The sequence below is a fragment of the Sarcophilus harrisii genome, chromosome 4, assembly GCF_902635505.1.
Source record: "Sarcophilus harrisii chromosome 4, mSarHar1.11, whole genome shotgun sequence".
Lineage (NCBI taxonomy): Eukaryota > Metazoa > Chordata > Mammalia > Dasyuromorphia > Dasyuridae > Sarcophilus > Sarcophilus harrisii.
Genome location: NC_045429.1, coordinates 302,470,677 through 302,493,644, shown reverse-complemented (window position 1 = coordinate 302,493,644; position 22,968 = coordinate 302,470,677). Strand labels below are relative to the sequence as shown.

The 22,968-nt window shown below is 35.3% G+C and overlaps 1 protein-coding gene across 1 annotated transcript in view; it reads left to right on the top strand.

Moving 5' to 3' along the window:
* Positions 1-18,632, top strand: part of TIMP2 (TIMP metallopeptidase inhibitor 2) — a 94,527-nt gene extending 75,895 nt beyond the window's left edge. The window contains exons 4-5 of the mRNA XM_031965580.1: positions 12,285-12,409; positions 15,737-18,632. Of these exons, the coding sequence (XP_031821440.1) occupies positions 12,285-12,409; positions 15,737-15,934 (323 nt within the window). The 3' untranslated portion in view covers positions 15,935-18,632. The remainder of the gene's footprint in view (positions 1-12,284; positions 12,410-15,736) is intronic.
* Positions 18,633-22,968: the final 4,336 nt, after the last annotated feature.

Here is a 22,968-nt window from a genome sequence, read left to right as displayed (position 1 = left end):
TAAATGCTTAACATAGTACTTAACATATGATAGATACTTAATAAATGATTGTTTTCTTACTTTCTAAATCTTACTGTAACAGGAACTATGTTAGGCATTGGAGATAAAAAGATGAAAGTAATACCTGCCGTACATTCTAGTGGGAACATTTAACTGGAACATCACTAAGAATAACAAAGAGAAGGCAAAGTAATGATTGAAAAATTCTAAGAGTATTTGTGAAGGAATAAACCTCTAAAAATTAGAGTAGGAGAGAAGGGGAGGATTTAGGAAATACTTCCCAGGAGACAGAATTGCAGTTGAATCTTAAAGATAAAGATTCTCAAAGATAGAGGTGAAGACTGAGTAATTTCAAATATAGAGGCAGAAGATGGAATGGGGAATTTATGAAGCAGTTTCCTTACAGTATTCTTCAAGGCAGCTAAAACAATTAAATTTTCCCTTTTTATAGGTAAAGGGACCAGCATGGTATAATGCAGGGATCCTCAAACTATGGCCTGCGGGCCAGATGTGGCAGCTGAGGACGATTATTCCCCTCACCCAGGGCTATGAAATTTCTTTATTTAAAGGCCCACAAAACAAAGTTTTTGTTTTTACTATAGTCCAGCCCTCCAACAGTCTGAGGGACAGTGAATTGACCCCCTATTTAAAAAGTTTGAGGACCCCTGGATAGTGGATAAGGTTAGAATCTTGGAAGGCAGTTTCATATCCTGCCTTAGAAAACTACCACATCTCTGATTCTAGACAAATCACTTAATTTCTCTGTACCTCAGTTTCGTCATCTGTAAAATGAAGGGTTTGGATTCAATGACTTCTGTATTCTCTTACAGTTTTAAAGCCATGGTCTTCTGATCTTGCTCAAGGTTACCTAGCTTATAAGTATAAGAAGTAAGATTTGAAGCCAGTTTCCCTTAGTTTAAGCCTATAGTTCTTTTTATTGAATTAGTCTGCCTCTAAAATATGTATGTATCATACATAAGTTAATACATAATATTAATGTACATATATATATATACAGGTAATAAATGTAGAGCATCAGATAAGAGAATGTTGTGGCTAGAGCAATCAAAAAACTTAATGGAGGAAATGTCTTTAATTGAACCCTTAAAAAGGAGTAGCATTTGGACAAGTGGAAGAAATCAGTTCCACAAGATTTACCATATGTCAAACACTGCTAAACACTAGGAGTACAAGGCAAATGGCAAACACACACACACACACACACACACACACACACGGAAAAAAACCTATCTGTTCTCGGAAGAGGGAGGTACTTGCAGATGAGAAAAATTGCATGTATCAGAATGTAAAAGCAGATTAAGTGTGGTACGAAGCCCCTTCTCACCTCTCTCTTCCCCCTCCCCCCAATTTCTTGGGGTCATTTTAACTTTTTACCTTTACTTCCTTAAGTTTCTCATCACAGAAGTTTTCCTTCATTCAATTTTTAATTTTTATCATTTTTATTTATTAAATAATATATTAAGTAAATTTATTTTTATTAAGTTAACACAAGGATCTCTTTCACTTTACTTTTTTTGACAGTACTTTTTACATGAAAACGAAAACTTTTGCCATTATTTTTACGTCTTGTACTCCCCTCTAGTGGTTTTTTAAGATACTGCTTTACAGTAAAAACAACGGGGCAGAATGATTTGAGAAACAAAATTTCTAGTCTTTGGCAATAATAAAAGTAGTTAAGTTTATGTTACACAATAGTTATGTATTTGTGCAACATTTGGTTTTCTCATTTAATCCTCACAACAATTCAGTTGATATTTGTATTTGATATATGATGAAACTAATGCTTAGAGAGATGAATTTTGTTACAGTGCAATAAGCAGTAGGGAGTCTTTCACTTGCAAAGCATCATGGGAAAGCCAAAATAAACAGGGAAAAAGCTTCTTCCTTTTAGGAACTTATGGGTAGTAATTGTCAGAGTTTTGTCTTTCTGACAAAAGTTTGAATCCTGGAACTTAAAAGGATCTTAATGGGGACATTTGATCAGATAGATTATAGATAATTAGAGAAAGAAGGAAGTCCATCCCATTTTTTTATGGGAGACCTTCATTAGTCACGATTCACTTCAAAAACAAAGACTTCTAAAAGAGATTTCTTAAACAGTTGCCAGATCTATAAACTTTGTAATCTCATTAGCACTTCTTTTTAATGGCCTTTTGCCTCCAGTTCTTATCGCCCCCAGTATCTTGTAAATTCCTTCTGGTCAGGAGGGCCCATTCAAAGATTTTTAGGGCTGAACAGAAAGGGCCTGGAGTACTAGGATAGGTCCCAGCTCTGCCACTGTCTAAGGCACTTCACCTCTTTTAGAATTGCTGAAAAGAAAATGTTTTGTGAACCTATGAATGTGAGTTGAGTTTTTATTTATCTTTGGGTTTTCCTTAGCATTCAGCAGAAACTCAATAAATATTTATTCACTTATGGAATTGAATTGAAATACTCTCCAAAAGCCTCTGCCATAGTTCTCAGTTACCATTTATCCATTTCCATGTGTAAACTTCTATAAGTTTACAGATCTGATTACCCAGGAACCATAGACTTGTCAGTGACACACCTTTTCCAGAAGCAATGGTAACCCTAACCCTAACTCTTAGTTATAACCCCAGCACTTTTGTTCTTTGGAATGTAGTATTCCAAGACCAACATATTACTTTTTAGGTTTTGTATAATCCTTATTATAGCTCTACAATATTTATTTTTTTATTTTTTTTGTCTTTTTGCTTCCAATATTTTCTCTATGACCTCAGAACTTTGAAACTTGACTGATATTCTTGTGAGTTTTCCTCCTGGGATCTCTTCAGATGGTGGTTGGTGGATTTTTTTTTTTTTTTCCTATTTCCACTTTACCTTCTTGTTCTAGAACTTAAGGGCAATTTTCCTTGATAATTTCTTATAATATTGTATCAAGATTCTTTTTTTAAATGATAATTTTCAGGTAGTCTGACTATTCATATAATCTTGATCTGTTCTCTAGATCAGTTGTTTTTCTGATATGTTTCACATTCTCCTATTTTTTCATTCTTTTAATTTTGTTTTATTTTTTGTCTTAGATGTCATCAGTTTCCCTTTGCACAGCTATAGTTTTCAAAGAATGATAATTTTCTTGATTTCCTTGGATTGCTTTTATATTTTTTCTCATTTTTTCTTAAATTCTTGATTTTTAAAGTCCTTTTTAAATTCTAAAAAATCTTTTTTTGGTTTTGGGAACATTTGAAGTTTTCTCATTGAAGAAGAAGTGGCTTTTTTAAAGTGCCATTATCTTCCTCTGAATATGAAACCTGATATCTCCTCTATCCCCATAGTAGCTATGATTGGGTTCTTTCTCCTTTGCTTGCTCATTTTTTCTGTTGTTGTTTTGTTTTTTAGCAGCTATTAGTGTGATTGAGTTCTAGTTCTGAGATATGAGGAATAATGGCCCAATCCTCAGGTCCATCTTACTGTCATTTGGGGGGCCTCAACCTGGGGCTCTCATCTCCACTCCTAAGTCACAGCCCCTTCAATCTTGTCCCACTTCTTCAGTAGTCAGACCCCCCACACTCTCAGGGAGATAAAAATTTCTAAGGCTGAGGCTGCCTTCCAACTTCAGCTGCCCCAAGCTTTTGTTATTTATTGATTCAGCAGAATTGACTTAGAGGTGTTTGTACCTTGAACCTCTGACCCAAGAGATTAGGTCTTTCCTTGGGTCTTTTTATTCTCTTAGGAGAACAACTACTTTAGTTTGAATTTTGTTTATTTCCAAAGTTCAATAGTCCTTCTGAGGCTATGTCTGTCTTTACTGTAGAGGAAATTTAGAGAGCTGAAAATCTTCTGACCTATTCTATCTTCCCAGAATCCCCTCCTCCTGTTTTATTTCTTGATCATTGTACAGTCTGGTGGGTTTTGCTGGTGCAGGTGTGTGGAAGGATTTTTTTGTATCCTAAAAGATTTGGTATGTTTTCTCATTACTGTCATTTTCCTTGATGAAATTATTTATTGTTTCTATTTGTTCTTTGACCCAGTAATTCTTTTTAGGATTAAAGTATTTTATCTCTGAAAATACTCAAATCTTACAGGCACAACATAGTTTCTCAACACAATATATGCCTAAATTGCTGCCTTACTATATATCCCAGATGGGAGCTCTCAAAATTCATTTTCAAGACTCCATCCCCATCTGGATTCTCCTGCTCCTATACTCATTGTTCCATTTTTGACAAAAGGCATATGAAAGAAATTGGTCTATATCTGAAAACATAACCAAATTTAAAAGTAAGTTAATATAAAAAAGGAGACACCCACTAAATATGGGCAAGCTTTTAGGCTTCTAAAGTCTGTGAAGATGATTTTTTAAAAATCTTAAAAAAAAACAAACTGCTGGTGTTGACAGCTGAGAAAATGAGACTAATTAGAAAAAACTGCATGTGGCATAAGTTGTAGTCATTGAGGATTTGACAGTAGAAGTGTCTCTTTTACCCCTCAGATCCTTTTTTTTAAACAATTATAACTACATCTTATATAGTTTTTGAAATATTTCACATTCATTATTCTCACTTAACCCTGTCTTCTTCATTATTTATGCGTTCTTTCCTTCTTTCCTCTCATTTCTTATTTACCTGGAATAATGCAAAATACATTAGCTCTGAAATCAGAGACAAGCAGCCTTCAATAGAGTAGTACTTGCAACCTAGTAACCTTGGACAAGACACATCCAGCCTCGTTTTCCTCATCTAATAAAATGAGGGAGTTGAACTAGCTACCTCTGAGACCCCTTCCAGCATAATCTCTGATTACCTACTATGATTCCCAACTCCAAATCTCTCATACCTCTATTGAATGATCAGATAAAAGTCAAATAGTAATAATGAACTCCCAGAAACTTCTTTCCTACAGAATTTTGGAAATGGTTTTCAACTGGTCCTGTGTTTAAATTTATGTATCTCCTTGTAGATCAGAACTAGATAACTAGTACAAGTGAGGGGTATCTAAATCTTTTGTTGTTTAAAAAAAAAGGCTGTGAATGATGGGAAAAAATCCTAGGCTTGGCCTAAATTGGTCAGGTTGCTAGGGGGAGCAGATGCTAATGAGAAAAGGCCTCAGATTAAACTCATTAAGCTCTGGTAAAGTATAATATCCTAAACTATGGGTCATGCTCTTTCTTAGAACTGTTGGAATTCTGCCTGCCTATAGCATTTTTTTTTAATTCTAAAGTTTCTAAACTTTCCTAATTTTCTGCTTCTCAAGGCACTGAACTTTTCACATTAATCTTGACCCTTGAACCTAGTTGGATGATTCAGAGATTTCATCTTTTCTTGGTCTCTTGATCCTTTTGTCCCTGCTTTTGTAGCAGCAAACTGCTTTTTATCTCATTCTGTAGCCATACTGTGTGTGTGTGTGTGTGTATGTTTTCTACAGCTTATTCACAGGGGAAATGAGCAATACTCTGAAATATCAAGAATTGCATTATGGACAATTCAGAGTTCATATAAATGATTCTAAGTGTATAGTCAAAATGGTACTTGAAATTCCTAAGAGTGACAATGTGGCATAGTGTAAAAGGAACCTGCACTTGGCTTCTGGAAAGATCTCGGATCTGAATGTCACCCTTGACATGTAAATGTGAGCTACAGAAGTATTGGTTATCGTTATCTGGTTAACATTCTCTAAAAAAGACCCAAACTTCTTGTTTGAATAAATATCCTTTTTTTTTTTTACATCAACATTCTTTTAGTAATGCTTTTTAACTTTAAAACATGGAATACTACAGTCTGTAAAGAAATAAAGCAATGAAGAGATGGGTAGTGGTCTTGAGTAGAAAAGAAATATGGAAATAAGCATTTATTAAGCATTTGTTTTGTGTCATAAACATCAAGAGATTGTAGTCTGTGACCCAGCCAAACTGGCTTTTTCTCTGTTCCTCACACATCATCCTCCATTTTCTATCTCTGCCCTTGTACCAGGTGTCCCCCATGCCTGGGATGTACTCCTTCCTTACCTCTTACTTATAGAGCCTTTTTCTTCCTTTATGATGAAACTCAAGCACCATTTTCTGTATGAAACATTGTATTTAACAACCATCAACATTTTATTCAAAACAGCACAACAGTGGAGAACCTTATCTTCAACAAATAGAGACCAGCAAGACATTCCTGGCTTAAGGCAGAAGCTGACACATTACATAGAGGTTCAGTGTTAAAGTACCCTAAAGTTCCTGAGTTATAACCAAACAGGGAAAATCTCTGCAAAAGAATTAATGATACTCAGTACACTGACAGTTGATCTCCTATTATAGTCATACAAAAACAGGGTATTTCTTATATAAAAGTAAAACATTTCAGTAGTCACAGGGCTCAGATATTAAGAAAACTGGATTCTACTCCAGCATATCTCATTTGCCCTTTATGTCACAAGTTTGGTTATGTTATATGCAACAAATTGACCAATAATGAGATACTTTAAAAACAATGAGTTACTTGTTGAGATTTCAATTGTGGCCCAGACTCTTCAAAGTAATTATTTTTTGTGTATACATATAGTCCCCAGTTTAGAACACATGACCTGACACAGAAAGAATCTTAGATGTTGTTATTCATCAGTTATTTCTAAAATACACTATTTCCAAAGGAATTGCACTACTCAAAATAAACATGAGATGCACAAATTCAAGAAATCTTTATTCCAAATGGATTATTCCCTACCTCCTATTGGTCTAATCACCCACAGTTAGATTACTGTACTTTGACCCCTAAAATAGTGATGTTATTTTGGTTCTCTTCAAGAATGAAGGACAAGAATGAAGGCTGTTGCAACAATCCTCTAATTGGACTCTTTAGCTTCCAGTTTCTTCCTTTCTGCAAACCATCTTTTTGGCAATGTATTCTCCCTAAAACATACTCCTGACCAAGTCTCCCAATTCAGAATCCCAATACTACTAGAATAATGTCAGTTTGACATTTAAAGCCCTTCAAAGAATGGCTGCAGTGCACCTTTCAAGACTCACTGCACATTACTTATTTTCAATCAATAAATAGTTGTTAAGCACCTGTTGCAGATATTGTATGAGGAACCATGGATACAAATACAATGAAGAAAATGATTCCTAATCACAGGAAGCTTACACTATCTGGGGAGATACTCAGTATATAGAGAAGTATATACAGAATAAATTTAGAGCTAGACCTGTGATTCTATTGAATTAAAGAAAACTACCTTTATTAAGCAGATCAACACCTTCCATACAATTTTAGAGGATTGGCTAGAACATAGAGAGCTTATATGACTTGTCCAAGGTCACATAGCTGTTATGTAAAAGAGGCAAACTTGAACCTAGATCTTTCTACTGCAATGCTCACTATCTTTATTCTAGACTATATGCCTCTCTTTGCCACATAAATATTAAGAGAATAAATAGGAAGAAGTCATATACAAGATAGGCTGAGAGGGAGGGGACTGAAAGTTGTGAGATCAGAAAAGCCTTCCTGTAGATGGTGGTGCTTGAACTGGATCTTGAAGAAAGGAACCCTACAGCTCATATGACATGCTATGGGAAACCTTTCCTGTCCCCCTATTTATCAGTGTTCTTGCCTTCCTCCTCAAATTGTTATCTATGTATTTTTCTGATTATATGTTGTTTCCCCTAAGTAGAAAGTGGTCTCCTTGAGGACAGGTCCTGTATTTTGTTTTGTCATTGTATTCTAACAGTTACTTTCACTCAACAAGTCCTTAATAAATAAAGCCCTTATGGATTGGATTTCTAAAATGAGTTGGACTTAATTATCTGTAAGGTTCCTTGCATCTTCAAAATTCTATGATTTTTTTTAAATAATCAAACAAAAATACATATGAGAGAAATCAATACTTTTTGTCTTTGTCTTTCAGTATCTTTTATATACCAGGGATTTTAAACTTGGATATCCAGAGAAGTCTGCAGATAGATTTCAGAGGACCCATGAACTTGGGTGAGAGGCAGGCTTGGACAGTATAGGAATGAGACTGTTAAATAGCCAGGCAGGAAAAAATGAAGCCAGGTTATATAGGGCTTTAATAACCAAACAGGTATATTTATATTTAATTAATATTAAAATTAATAATTTAATCCTGGGAACCACTGGAGTTGAATGAGTAAAGAAGAGACAAGTCAGATCTGCTCTTTAGGAGAATCAATCTCATAGTGATAAGATGGACTGGGAGTGGAGAGAGTTTAAAAAAAAAAAGGAATTTACTGCAATAATATAGAGGAGAGACAATGAGGTCCTGAACTAAGTTGGAGAAAGAGGTCAGATGCTAGAGATGTTAGGAAGATAGAAACAGCAAGATTTGGCAAGTGTTTTGATTTGTTAGGTGAAGGTGAAGGAAGAGTGAGGAATCAATAATATTGAAATTATAAACCTGCTTAACACAGAAAGAATGGTAGTGCCTTTGACAAGAGTGAGGAAGTGACAAAGGATGTGATGAGAGAAAGATAATGAACTCTGTTTCAGACATGTTGAGAGATCTCTCTCCAGGGCATCCATTTTGAAATATCTAATCGGCAATTCATGATGAATGATTGAAGCTCATAAAAAAGACTGGGGCTGGAATTGGAGTGTAGAAAAGGAATAGAAGAGGACTTAGTTGAAAGCCATGGCATGATACCCACAGTTAGGGGATATAATTTGAATGAAGAACCAGGAAACCTCAGAATGCTCTCTCCTTTCTTTAGTGAAAGGTATCCAGTATGATGTCACAATGGAATCTTAAATCTGCTTTAGTTAATATATAGTCAATCCAACCTAGAGAGATTTTAAACTTTGATAGATATTACAATTAATTTTTAAAATTTTTTTCTCAATAGCATTTTGTTTTACCAATTACATATAAAGATAGTTTTCAACATTCATTTTTGTAATATTTTTTCCAGTATTTTTCTTCCTCCCTTCCTCTCTTGCTTCCCTCCTCCCCAAGACAGCAAGCAATCTGATAGGTTATATATGTACAATCATCTTAAACTTATTTCCATATTAGTTATGTTTTGACAGAAGAATCAAAAGAAAATGGGAAAAACCAAGAGAAAGAAAAAGCAAACTCCCCAAAAAGAGGTTAAAATTTATGTTTTGAACCACATTCTCAGTTTTCATAGCCACTAACACTATCACAGAGCCTCTCTTGCAGGGGATGCCTGCCAAAGTCATGAGGGAATATGGGAATGAGATAGATAGGCTGGAAAGGTAAATGAGATTAGAACTTGCCCACTGCCACCTGCATAATTGCTCTGCCTTGAAGACCAGACCTCAATTCAGAAGAAGGGAGATTGGGAGTTTGTACAATGAAGGGAAGAGAAAGAATGATGGAGTGTGGAGGATAAGGATGATTTTAGTTTTGTGGCAGTTAACCTTCAGGATTATATGTCGGTGGTAAATTAATCACTCACCCTCTTGAGATCAGGACTCAACCTTTACTTTGGAGATGACTGACCCATGGTACTTTGTCATCCTTATTTGGATTAGAAGGTAAATGTCTGTGTGCAGGTTATTTTCCTATGGAGTTTTATACTTCTTGAGGGCAATAATAACTGGGTCTTTTTCATTTACTATCTCCAAAGGGCCTTGTACTTAACAGACTCAATACTTTCTTTTGAATGAATAAATGAGAAATAAGGTTCATCATCACTATCAACAAATGTGCTCTGTATATAGATGCTGTGTTAGGAAATGAAGGGAATCAAGGATATAGAACTCAGTCCTTGATCTCCAGTAACCTGTATTTTAGACTGGGAGAAGGTTTTTTTTTGTTTGTTTGTTTTTTTGTTTTTTTTTTGGGGGGGGGGGTTGTTTTGTTTTAATGCATAGAGATTAAAAGCAATTTAAGCCAGTATAAAATGAGTACTACCTGAAAGTGCTACAGGAACTCCTGCTTGTCCTACTTGAGAGAAGTATTAATTGGAAAAATCAGCTCCCACATAAGAATTGGCTGGATTTATAGAAATATTTTTAGTTATCGCTTTCACTTGAATCATTGTACTAGACAAAATGTTAAACTTGGAGCTCAGAAGTCTGAAATTCATATCTTGCTCCTGACATTTACTAAAATGATAACTTATGGCAAAATAATGTATAGCAAGATCCATCATGGATAATTGTGACAACTGCGCTAGCACCCAGGCACCCCAGAATCAGGCGGAGTCAGGATAAGCAAAAGTCCTTAGTCTTTATTCTCAGTCTTTAGATGCAGGATTGAACAGGATAGAAGCAGAATCTCCACCACCGCCTTCTCCCTTGTCTACCCCCAAGAGTGACCCTGGCTTGTCTTACTCCACCTCCTAGTCCCTCCTATAATCCTCTGTATACACCAATCATTGAGCCAGCACAAGATAGTGGGAAGGACCATTTTCCAAGCATATGCCCATAGAGTATTGTCCAATCAGTAGTTAGCCTCAAATGCTTGGCAGTCCTGACCTCAGTGCATTTACTTAATAGTTTCAGCCCTCTATAGATAATCATGGAATTATCTAAGAGTCTAAGTCAAATAAGGGTTTTAGAGTTCTCAAACCAATGACAACATAGATGAATGACCCTTTATATTGGGTAAGAGCTGAGATTTGAAAAAAGAAAGGGATTGTAAAACCAAAGATAAGCAGATTATGTTATGTATAATTCATCACTTCTGTTTCTTCCAGCTCTTTTTTGATCCTTTTTTAAAAAGAAATTACTGAGCCAGGTAGAAGATATAAAATCTTATATCTTTTTAACATATAATAGCTCTTTTTTATATACTTTAAAATTTGCAAAGCACTGTATACCTGTTATCTCATTTGATCCTCACAATAACTCTGCTAGGTGCTATTACTAATCCCATTTTATAGAAGAAATTGACATTTAGAGAGCGTAAGTGACTTGTGCAGGGTCCCACAACTTGTAAGGGTGTTGGAAGTAGGATTTGAACTTATGTTTTCCTAATTCCAAATTCAGGGTTCTTAAACACTATGCTATGCTGTGTGTGTGTGTATAATTACCAGATCTTTTTCTTGTTTTTTCTCCCATCCCATTCCACAAAATATTCAAACATGCAAAAAAAAACATATAATAATAATAATTTCTTCACTTGGAGCCCAACACTACTGTGGGGAACCAGTTGAAATAAAAATATTCCTGGAAAGCCAAGCAATTAAAATAGAAACCAAAATATGAGAAGTCCAAATGTTAAGAGCGCACTGCTTGAAACAATTTTCACTCATAAAGGGTTTTATTTACTTCACGCACCCCAAGATTTTTTGTCTGTGGTAATTGGTCACAGCTCATTTAGTTGTGGTGTCAGCATACTTTTCACTGGCTACACTACTGCTTTGCTATACTATATTTCCATTTGTGACTTTGCCAGATGAAATTTGCTCCTGAGATAATTAAAGTTTGGTCTGCTAAAATCCTGTCAAGCAAGCTGTGCTTACCCTTTAAAGTGGCATTTTCTCCTCAGATTACTACTATCCTTCCATTTCTAAAAAAGCTTCTCTGTTCAGTCTGCCTGTCAGAGATTCTGGTTGATGAACATTTGAACATTTTGACAGGATATCATTTTAACAAGGATGAATACAGTTGTTTTAAAAATGACCACCCTGCCTTGTCAGATTCCATCATTCACTGAATATAGTTGTTTTGTCTCCTGCTTATCCAAGACATTGCATGTCACAGGTTTTATGTCTTTAGCAAAAAGAGAGAGAAGGAAGCTGAGTCAAGAAACCACTGCAAAATGTAAAAAATTACTGGAATTCACCTATGTCCAGTTAGATAGGAACATCACAGTAGAATTTTCTATCCAATAATCTGCTATTAACTTCAAAGCCTTTGTGATCCTCCCTCCTCTAAACTCCTACTGCATTCTCTCTCCTCTAGTAAAAGGTAAATTTCATAAAGGTGTGAACTCTGGTTTTGTGTCATCAGTACGTCACATCTTGTCTTATAGTAAATGCTTAATAACAGATTGTTGCTTCTCTTTTCTACTTTGATATATGGCTATTTGGGTAAATCATTTGTCTCTCCTATATTTATAAGTTCCATGAGAGAAGGATCATTTTTATTCACCTTTACATTTCAATTCAGATAGACCAATATTTGCTGCTTACTTAGAGCCTTGCACAGAATAGAGGTGCTTTAAATGTTTGTTGGTTTGTTGGTCAATTAACGTTTGCAATCAAGAATGTGTTGTTCACCCTACAAAACCCAGCAGTGAAACTAAACTCTTACTCTTAAGTAAGCCAAAAAGCCAAATGAATAATGGGGGATAAAAGAAGACAAGTTTACTGTTTTCTTGGGTCTTTTCAGGAAAGTCAGAAGGAAATGGCAAAATGCATGTTACTCTCTGTGACTTCATTGAGCCCTGGGATAGCCTGAGTACCACTCAGAAGAAGAGCCTAAATCAGCGCTACCAGATGGGCTGTGAATGCAAGGTAAGCAGATAATTTCTGTTGTCATTCAAAGACTTACTACTAGTCAGTTCTTAATATTAGAGCAGAGGTTCCATGGTAACTTTAAGTTAATCATGGTGCTGTGGAGCTGAGGCTTACCTGATGGCAAAGGTATCAGCTGTGCATGTGTACATCTTAATGTGCCAAGGCCCTCTTGCTTTTGGTAAAGCTACCAAGGCTTGAGAGCCCTCTTGGGATGTAGCTGGTTTCCCCAATCCCTGGTAACTCTAGGCTCCTACAACCACACTTATTGTTCTACTTCCTTCCTTTAGTTCCCACTTGAGTTCCCCTCCAGAGCTTCCATTAGCCTTTAGTGCAGGAATCACAAATGATGATTTTGTTGCTCTGAAATCTGAATGCCATAGACACACTCTAGGCTTTCTATCTTCCTCCTTATTTCCTCAGCTCATTATATGTGACCTTAGGGGTCTGATTGCTATGGGCCAGAAAGGCATAAAACTTAGATTTTAAATTTTAAAGGTGGTACTAACTAGTCCTTAAATTCCATTACCATCCTTGATGGCAGTATTGGGCTAGGGAAACAGCATTAAGTTTAAAAAAAAAAAAAGTGTTTTTAGCCAAGAAGATAAAGTTGACAAGGTTGTTCTGTATTTTAGCATAAGGAAAAGAGTTTGATTAAAAGGAACAATTTGCTGGTCATGATAGTTCATACTTGTTATCCCTGCTACTAGGGAGACTGAGACTGGTAGATCAGTTGCTTAGAAACTTCAGTGAGCTTCCAGTGGGGAGAGGGCTAAGCCAGTTACATTAGTTGGGCACTAATATGACGAAGCTTCTGGGAGGGGAAAGCAGGAGAGAAATCTGATTAACCCAAGGACTAATTAAAGGGGCTAATTCCACTTAGGTCCAGTAAAGAAAGTTATAGTTTCTGTGCCAATTATAGTGGAGATTAGACAAATGAGTGGCCACTATATTTCTCACCTGGATGAGATAAGGAGAAAACCAGTCTCCAGAAATAAAAATTTTATTTTAAAAAATCTCCAGTAATTGTAATATTTGTATATTTAAATTTTAGATGTTTTTTTTTTTCCTTCAATTTAGGCTTAAGTTTTTGTTTTTTAGTTGGATGAATAAAAATATCATACTTTATGATTTCTCACTTAGTAAATGTTGACCTTAAAAAATACCCTAGGTGTATATCCTTTTTAGATATGCTGTGCATATCTATGCTGTATGGAATCACTCTTCTAAATATAGCGAATCTGCTCTTAAGGGCAGGTTTTATAGAAGGAGGGGACTTCATGGGATAAAAATGAAGGGGTAGTAGCAAATAATGGCCACAAGGAATATAATGTGGTTATAGTATTCCAAGAATCATCTTTGCCAGGTCATCTTTTAAGGCAAATGGGTAACTTTGGATAGGCAGATGTAGATAGAACTGGCCTATGATCTGCAACTCATAAAGGAAGACATCTGGAAGGAAATCTGATAGAAAAAAATAGGAATTCTGTGGATGTTTTTGCACCTTGGCTAAAAAGATAAGCACATGTACCTTTTCTTACAAATCCAAGTGTTATTAGTCCCTTGCCAACATTCAAGCTCCCTCCAATCGTAGCCTATATAGATCTAGAGTGTCTCTCCCTGTTCAAAATATTGTCAAGAGAAATAAACTTTTTCAGAATCAGCTAAAAGATAGCTAATCATTGGGTATAGTTCTGACTTAAAAAAAAAAAAAAAACCTGACCTCCAAACTCAGTTTTGGTTTCTAAATCAAGTTTTTCCCACTTGAGAACATCAGACTGGACTTTTGCAGTACCCTCCAGTAAATGTATTAATTGCCTAACTATTTAGCAGATATGGAAGATTCCTGGAATTAATCTTTTGCCTCTTCCAGTCTTGGATCTCTGGTTTTTTTTCTCATACTAGCATTATGTAACTGGAGGCAAAGTGAAGTCACAAAAAGTAATGGTAATTAGTGTAGGCAGACAATAAGTGGAATACAGTGGGCATTGGGACTAAATTTATGAATTGTAGCTTCCCAAACCCTTCTTTTTCTTGTTAAGATCATAAGATCTTTTCTTATTTCCTTGTGCATTACCCCTTAACTTAGCCCTTTCAGATTCAAAAAGGCAGAGTGCTAATGTCCCTAATTTAAAACTTTAATTCTTAATAACAGTTCGGAATATTATCAGCTTTCATATGATTTATTGGATATTTGATGTGGTGAAAGTATTCACTACTTTGCAAAGTCTCAAATTGCTCTTTAAATAGGATGATTGTCATCTACTTTCAAGCACCTAAGCTCAAACTAGATCATAATGACAGTGTTTTTTATTTATATACTGCCAGCCTCCACAAAGCTCAATATTTTTTTTAACCTTTTTCATTCTTCCAATGTGACCAACATGGAAAAAAATTTTGGAAAGGGAGACAGGCCATACTCCTGTGCTCCAAGCACACTAGTAGGGGAATGAAGCTCAAAAATCCAAGGTATTTAGCATCTTGCAATTCAAAGTCATAGTGATGAGATTTATATCCCCTCAGTTCCCGATGGTGATAAGGTTAGTGGCAGTAAGAGACTTGTTAATCACCTTTTGGTCAGCCCACAGGTTCAAAGTGAAAGAATTCACTTATCCTGAAATATTAATGGCAAAAATGAAAGTTTATTATTGGATAAAAATCACTTCTATAGTGGCAAAGTCCTATTGGGAAAATGGAGTCTGGCAGTGAGAAGAAAATGCCTTCTCAGCGAGCAGGGTCCTAGCAAACTGCTTGGGCCCAGTCTAGATGCTTATCAGTATCCAGCCCAGCTCTCCTATTGGAATTAACAACACTTTAACGGGTTTCTTTTTAACCAGGATTTCTAATTGAATCAAAGGCTTTAACATCCCCAAAAGATAATTTATCTGGGGGGATATGCCTTTCCCAGGAGGGGCTGAGACTCCAAAAGGGATCACAGATCAAAATGGAATACAGTTTCAGAATGATAATCTTAAAGCGAACACATCAGTAAAAGGAACAGTTTCCCTCCTCCTTCAATAGCACTCAGCCCCAGGCTTTAAGCACTGGACTAAGCTACCTCTTTTGGGGTTACAAAATGGATTCAATAGGCAACTATCTAAAAACAGTGTGATAAGAATAGCAAGTGAATCTAGTTTCTCTGTGTGATCTTTGGACATCATTTAAATTTCTCTGAGTTACTCTTTCTTGATCTGTAGGATGAAAGATCTTGGCTGGATAAGGTTTTTTTTTTTTTTTTTAACAGCTTTAAATTCTAGAATCCTCTTCACTTAATTTGGACTTTGCCCCTGAGTCTGTCTTGTGACCCTGTTTTTATTTTCTCCCTAGATTTCTCGATGCCCCATGATCCCATGTTATGTATCTTCACCAGATGAGTGCCTGTGGATGGACTGGGTCACAGAGAAGATCATTTATGGGCATCAGGCAAAGTATTTTGCTTGTATCAAGAGGAGTGATGGGTCCTGTGCATGGTACCGTGGGGCAGCACCACCCAAGCAGGAATTTCTTGATATTGAGGACCCATAAGTGGACTGGCAGAACTCTAACAGCCAATAGAAAAGACTCCAAGAGTTTAGACAGGTCCAACTCTGACATTACTTCCAAGAAACAGCATGAAAATATAATCATCCAATTGTGTCAAAATTAGCTGTGATTTTCATTTTCTTTTTTTTTTTTTTTCAAACAGATACTACATCTCTAGGGAAAGGTAGAAGGAGGGCACAGAATTCCCATCCTATCTAGACTTGGGCTAAGTGCTGTAATTTTCAGTTTGCATTCCTAAGAATAATAACCACCAGGAAATTCCCTGGAAATCTCTACCCCACCAGTACCCCTATTTTGGAATGTTGCATTTAGCAGAAATCAATGAGGTTCATTGCAAGATTCTGTGTAGCAGGTCTACCAGGTATCTCTCATCTTGAGTGGCATGTCCCTCATTTCATTAATTTTCCTTTTCTTCTTCTCAAAATGTCAGTCCCTACCTTTCCCCAAAGCCCTTTCTAGTCTTATTCCTCACCCCCATTTCCCTGTAGTCTGTGCCTTTCACAGGTTTTCAAAATCTCATGTCTTAATGTGTATCCATGAAATGCCATTTGTACAACTAGCACTCAGATTTCTTGTTTCTTCTGAAGGCATCCAAAACTTATCACTCAACAAACTACCAGATGGAGCCCCAAGAACCCTGGAAATATGCAGAGGCAGCAAAATTTCCAGCTAAACACAGTGTTCAAATATAGTCTGTCTCCTAAAGTGAGAATCTTTTGGATTCCACTCTGAGCATCACAGACTTAGGACAGAATCAAGGATGTTCTGGTCCATATACTCAGCTTTGAATCCTGAGAGTTCCATGGCATGCCTTTGAAAAAGGCATCTGCAGTTGTGCAGATGACATGGATATCTAGCATTAGTGTTAAAGTTCCTTAACTTTCTCTAGACTCCCAAAGAGATTGACAGTTGCCATTTTGCTCTCAGGTTTCTGCAAAAGCTATTTGGCTAGCAACATAGTACTATTGATTCTTATATAGAGAGAAAAGGGATTTTGGAGGTAGGAAGGTTAAATGAAGCTCTTATTTCTGCCTGGGCTCCTCTAGGACATTATGACCTGCTTTAGAGGCATCTCATCTCGAGATTTAATTCATCAATCCAAATGCCAGATGTGTCACCATCTGCTTATATTTTTTATGTCAGAAATATAACATAGTGAAGAAAATCAGATCTCCTCAAAGTACAATACTACTTGCTCTTTCCTAAAGATGGCTCATTGTCCCTAGTAATTAGAATTAAGATAGGCAAATAACTTTACTAATGGCAAAAGGAAGTTAGTCCCAGAGATAAAAATATCTCTGTTGTAAAAATAACCTACTTTCATAAGATACACACACCACAAATTGTAATTAAATTAAAATTAGAGTTTATGAGTGATCTTTCTTCTGTGAAACTACTTCACCAAACTGTCATCAGTTGAGCATATTCTGCAGTGACCCCAAAACAATTAATGATCCTTGAGTGTCTTGGAGCCTCTTTTGTCTGGGATCCAGTCAGCACAGGCCTTGATAATTTACCTTTCTAGGGCAAAATTATTAAGACAACATCCAGAAATAAACCCCTGCAAACCTGTTTTGGGGGCATTTTCATGCTCTTTGTTAGTAGAAGGTTTTAAAGATGTCATATTGGACCAACGGAAGTGATTTTACTCTAGTCAAGCCAATATAACATTCTCCATTTGTTTACTTTATTGTTAAATCATGTGCAACATGTGACATTTACTTTTTTCTCTGATTTCCCTTTTCCTTTTTTTTTTTCTTTTAATATTTTTGGTTGTTTTGGGCATTGGTTATATCGTTACTGTGCTGTGTTTCCACCTCCTAACCACCTCCAACCCTGTTGTTAGGTGTTAGAATTGCACTTTCTTTTAAAAGCTTTCTATAATGAAAGCATTTGACACAGAATGGAAAGAGTGTCAAGTTAGCCTATGAAGATAAATTCCTCTGGACCTTTTCTTTAGCTGTTTAATTGCCTTTGCTTCTTTCCTTTCCCCTCATTTTATACCTTCTTGTTCAAATGCCTGTAAAGTTAACAGGTCTTTGAGAAAGTTGTCTTGGGGGGACAGGCTATATATAAATAAATATATATATATATACATATATATATATTTTTTTTTATTCCTTGCTAGTTAGTTTTCTTTCCTTTCTTAATAGGAAAGAAAAAAAAAACTACAATTGCAGGTGAGATAAGGAGCCCTTCCAGTAGCTTTACAATAAATAATTACCACATATATACATACATACATACATACACATACATATATGTGTATATATATTGTTTATGAAGGATCTTCATTTGGCATTGCTTTAATTTATATGTTATACAAACTAAGCACTGTTCTTTCTACCCTTCCTCCATGCTTTTTTTTGTGCAAGCAACTCAAAATATTTTTAAAGAAAGTTTACATTATAGTTATTTTCAAATCTTTGCTTATAAGTATTAAGAAATATCTAAATGGCTGCCATAATTTAAAGCTTTGGGGGTTTTTGTTTTGTTTTGTTTGGATCTTTTGGGGGCAATATGTTTTTGCTGGAATATGATGTCTGAAACCTTCTTGTGCTGGGAACACATGAAAGTTGTTAAAAAAAATGACAAGCAGTCTGTGCATGTCTCTGACGCTTTGTATCATTCTTAAGTGAACATTCAGTCATTGAACAATAAACAGTATTATCTAATAAAATTTTGTCTCCACTGTATTCAAAATGCCTGTCACACAGACAGTTGATCTCTAATCTCAGTTAGAATAGACTTCATTTAATTCTCTAAAACATATCTGACTGATGGTCTTCCAGACTTTGCTTAGATACCTCAATTGAAGAACAATATGCTCCTTTCCAAGGTAACTGATTTCCCTTTTGAATAGTTCTAAATGTTAGAAAAATTTTCTGTCTCAAAGGAGACATTTCACTAAGGAACACTTGTATTAAATATACTTGGTGTGATGTATCAGTAACTAGGAACATATAGTAAAGTTAAAATTTTATTAAGCGAGAAATGAATCAGTAGCAATCACAATGATGGGTACCAAAAACACAGTGAATATATGTCAGAACAAACCATAGTTATGCCTCACTTATCTGGTGTAGACATAAAAAGACATAAAGAAAAAAAAAAGTGAGAAGAGCCCCTGAAATGCCAGAAAGACAAAGCATTAAGGTATATGCATTTTATTCATTAATCAGCAAGATGCTTTGCAAAATCAGCAGGTCTTTCATTCAAGCTTGCTCTTAGTATCTATTTATTCTTACTTTAGGCCACTGGTGTATAAGAATATGCTGTGGCATGTTTGTAAGCTTTGCTGATAAATTCTGAAACTTGTCACTACACTCAGAGATGCCTGAGTCTCCAACCCTAGTTGTAGCTCACTGTCTTTTTCTCCAATCAATGTTAAAAAGGTCATATTAATAACTCTATTCATGGATTTAAGTTCTAGAGAAGTAAGGAAAGAAAAGGAAGAAGGATGGGAAAAGTGAAGGAATCCCAAGGCCCAAGTAATGAGGTCTGGGGATCTGATTGCTTGGGAATTTTTATTTCATATCAACACAAACATTTAGAAGGCAGTGATTCCCAAGAATAAAAAGTTTGATACAACTAACAACAAAGCTTGATTATCTGATTTCCCAATCCCATAACAGAGTAGAAATAACATATTAAAAAGGAAGTGAGAAGAGAGCATGAGGTGGGTATATAACTGTGAAAAGGTTAATTTTCATTGATTATCTTATCTTATTTAAAAACAATTACATTTATTAGGTAATAACATTTATTGATTAAATTAATCAGAAATAAATACAAACATGGCCTGGTTACACCTCCTTGAATCAATCAAAGCCATTATTTGAGAAACTTTGTCATATCCTAAGAAACTTGTAAAAAAAGGAGGAACTATCAGTAAACCATATATATATATATATATATATATTCATAAAGTCTGAAAATGTAGTAGGAGTAGGAAAGGGGTCAAACAGAAAGTTAAGAGGGACAAACAGCAAAAAGAGAAAGAAAAGATAAGACTGAGCTGTGGCAGAAATATTAAAGGAGAACCACCAGCTCTGCAAACACCTCAGAGTTGAAGATTTGGTCTACTTCACTAGAAATACCCATTTCTTAAAGCATTGAGGGAAATTGCCAAAAAAAAAAAAGGTTTACTTTTTTCCATTTCCCTTAATATAGGCTGGCTGTTGTTTTGTTACCCAGATGTTTTCAGTAACCTGAATTTTGCCTCAACTACAAAAATGGTATGGAATTAACTAGACATAAGTAGAAATATAAATTTAACACAGTTAAGAACTTTATAAACTGGGAGTTTATATATCAAAGGGACTAACTGAATTTATAACTTTTTTTTTTAAAGGCAATGATTATTAAGTGACTTGTCTAGGATCACATAGTAAGTTTCTGAGGCAGAATTTAAACTCAGATCTCCCTGACTTTAAGGTTCTGCCACTTAGTTTCCTCTTATAACTTTTAATCTGAAATAAATTCCCTAAAACCACAAAGGAGTAAATCATTATGAACCTTAGGAGACTTATATAACTCTTAGATTTAAAATAACACTTATAAGCAGTTAAAAGTGTCAACTGATAGCAAAGGATAAGAAAAAAATTATACAAAGCACAATGTTAATTCAGAAATTATAGCAATTCTAATAGGTCTCAAGAGGTTCTTAGGATATTACTGCATTATAGTAACTAGTTACAGTAACAAGCAATGGGCTTAGGGTTCAGAATGAGATGTATTTTTGTGTACAGCCATGGGGGGGATTTGTTTTGCTTGACAATGCATTTCTGTTATAAAAAAAATTATCTTTTTTTCCCCCTGCAGAGAAGTGGGGGTGTGTGCATGAGGGAAACTGTAGAAGAAAGAGAAATAAATTTGTTTTTTAAAAATGAGAGGTAAACAGTACAATGTTAAACTTTCAGATGAAGTGAATGTATTAATGTTACTTTTTTGTTTTACTTTGTTATAACAGACCGTACAAAGTTGAGGTAATTTGTAAATGTAATGTAAAAACAAAATACATCAATAAAACTGGGGAAAAAAATAATGAAACTGAGTCATTAAGGAAAAAGTTAAATAGTATTCATGAACCTCTGCTTTTTTTTTTTTTTTTTGCTTTTTTTTATTATTGTAGCTTTTTATTTACAAGATATATGAATAGGTAAAATTTTCAATTTACAAATCCTTTTGTTACAACTTTTTCCCTCCTTTTCTTCCCTCTTTCCCCCAGATGGCAGGTTGACCAATACATGTTAAATATGTTAAGGCATAAGTTAAATACAATATATGTATACATGCCCAAACAGTTATTTTGCTGTATAAAAAGAATCGGACTTTGAAATAGTATACAATTAGCCTGTGAAGGAAATCAAAATTGCAGGCAGACAAAAATAGAGAGATTGGGAATTCTATGTAGTAGTTCATAGTCATCTCCCAGAGTTCGTTCCCTGGGTGTAGCTGGATGAACCTCTGCTTTTTAAGAAATGGGACTTTTTTATATCTAGGAAGTTTGAAACAAAATTTTGAAATGGCTAAAGGAGTAAGAGTCAATTCAATTATGTAGAATATAATTCCTGATTAAGGAGATATTGCATAGTATTTTTTTCTTTTCTTTTTCTCTGCTTATTGTCTTATTGGGTAAGTACTAAGAGAACTTCCTTGTGTGGTATGTCTACATGTGGTGGGGATTGATGTTTGGCTGATGTATTAGCATCTCTGGCTCCTTTACCCTGATAGGCAGAGAACCCCTCTGAATGTCTCTCAGAATCTGCCTTTTTCTTTAATCAACTGTCCTTAGGTTCTTTTAATCTGTTGTAGGGCAAAGCGATAGAAACTTTCTACTGCTTTAAAGAGGCCTTCAATCATTTCTATTTACCAAATCTTCTCCCATCAGTACAAGGTTAGGCTTATTTTATGTCTACATAGGAATCCAGATTCATTTGATCTCTGCTCAGCTTTGGGAAAGCTAAAATATTATCGGTACAATCTCTTTTATTCAGCTGTCAAAACTATTCAACATCAGAACTTCTTTTAATGTCATTAGGAGATCAGTCTCACTCAGCTGTTTTTCAGGAAAATACACACACACACACACACACACACACCAATATCTTAGAGAAACCATTTCTTTTTTGAGAGTTTTCCAAAAATTGAGGAATGGGTTATATAGGTTGTTTAAAATGGTAAGGGATGGGAACAAAGTATTGCTATTCTCAGCAAACAGAGAGCATTATAGTTTTTTTTTTAATAGCTTTTTATTGACAAACTATTGTCTTGAATATTTTTCCAAGGAACAATCTTGCCCTATTGTGTTTTCCCTCCACCATGCCACCACAGGTCCTTACCTTCTTTCCTCCCTATTATACTTAATTCAAGGAATAGAGTATGTCATATAGATACATCTGCTTATCCTCACTTTAATCATTTTAGCATCACACAGCTTGAACTGGGTGGCTGAGAAATTTAACTGTACTATTTTTAAAGTTGCCCATGCTCTTTCCACTTACTCTACAAAGAGGACTGCAAAATCTCTTTGCTAAACAATTCCAGCATTGTCCAATAGCCATTATTAAAAAAAAAAAAAAAAAAAAAAAGAAACCCGTCCATTAATCTGAAAGATAATCCTTCATTTTACAATTTAGACAGCTCTTTCATATGTCAAAAAACATCACCAATAATTATAAATTTCATCATGGAATTTGGGCTTTTGCCACACAATTTAGGCTACATTGTAAGATCATTACAGTGACTCTTCTTTATGACAATTCTATAAAATACATACATAATTTCTCAATAAGAGATACCCTTTATGATAAAGTGGTGTTCCTCATATCTTCTTTTTAGGATAAAAAGCAAATTGTAAGAAATTCAGAGAATTGGAAAAATATCAGGGACCTTGAAGCCTGAAGAGCCAAGTGAATTTGAGGCAGTAAATGTACCTTCTTGACCCTAATATGTACAATGATGGGAGTCAAGGTCCCTTCCAACTCTAAAAAAATCCTCTGAGAACCCATGAT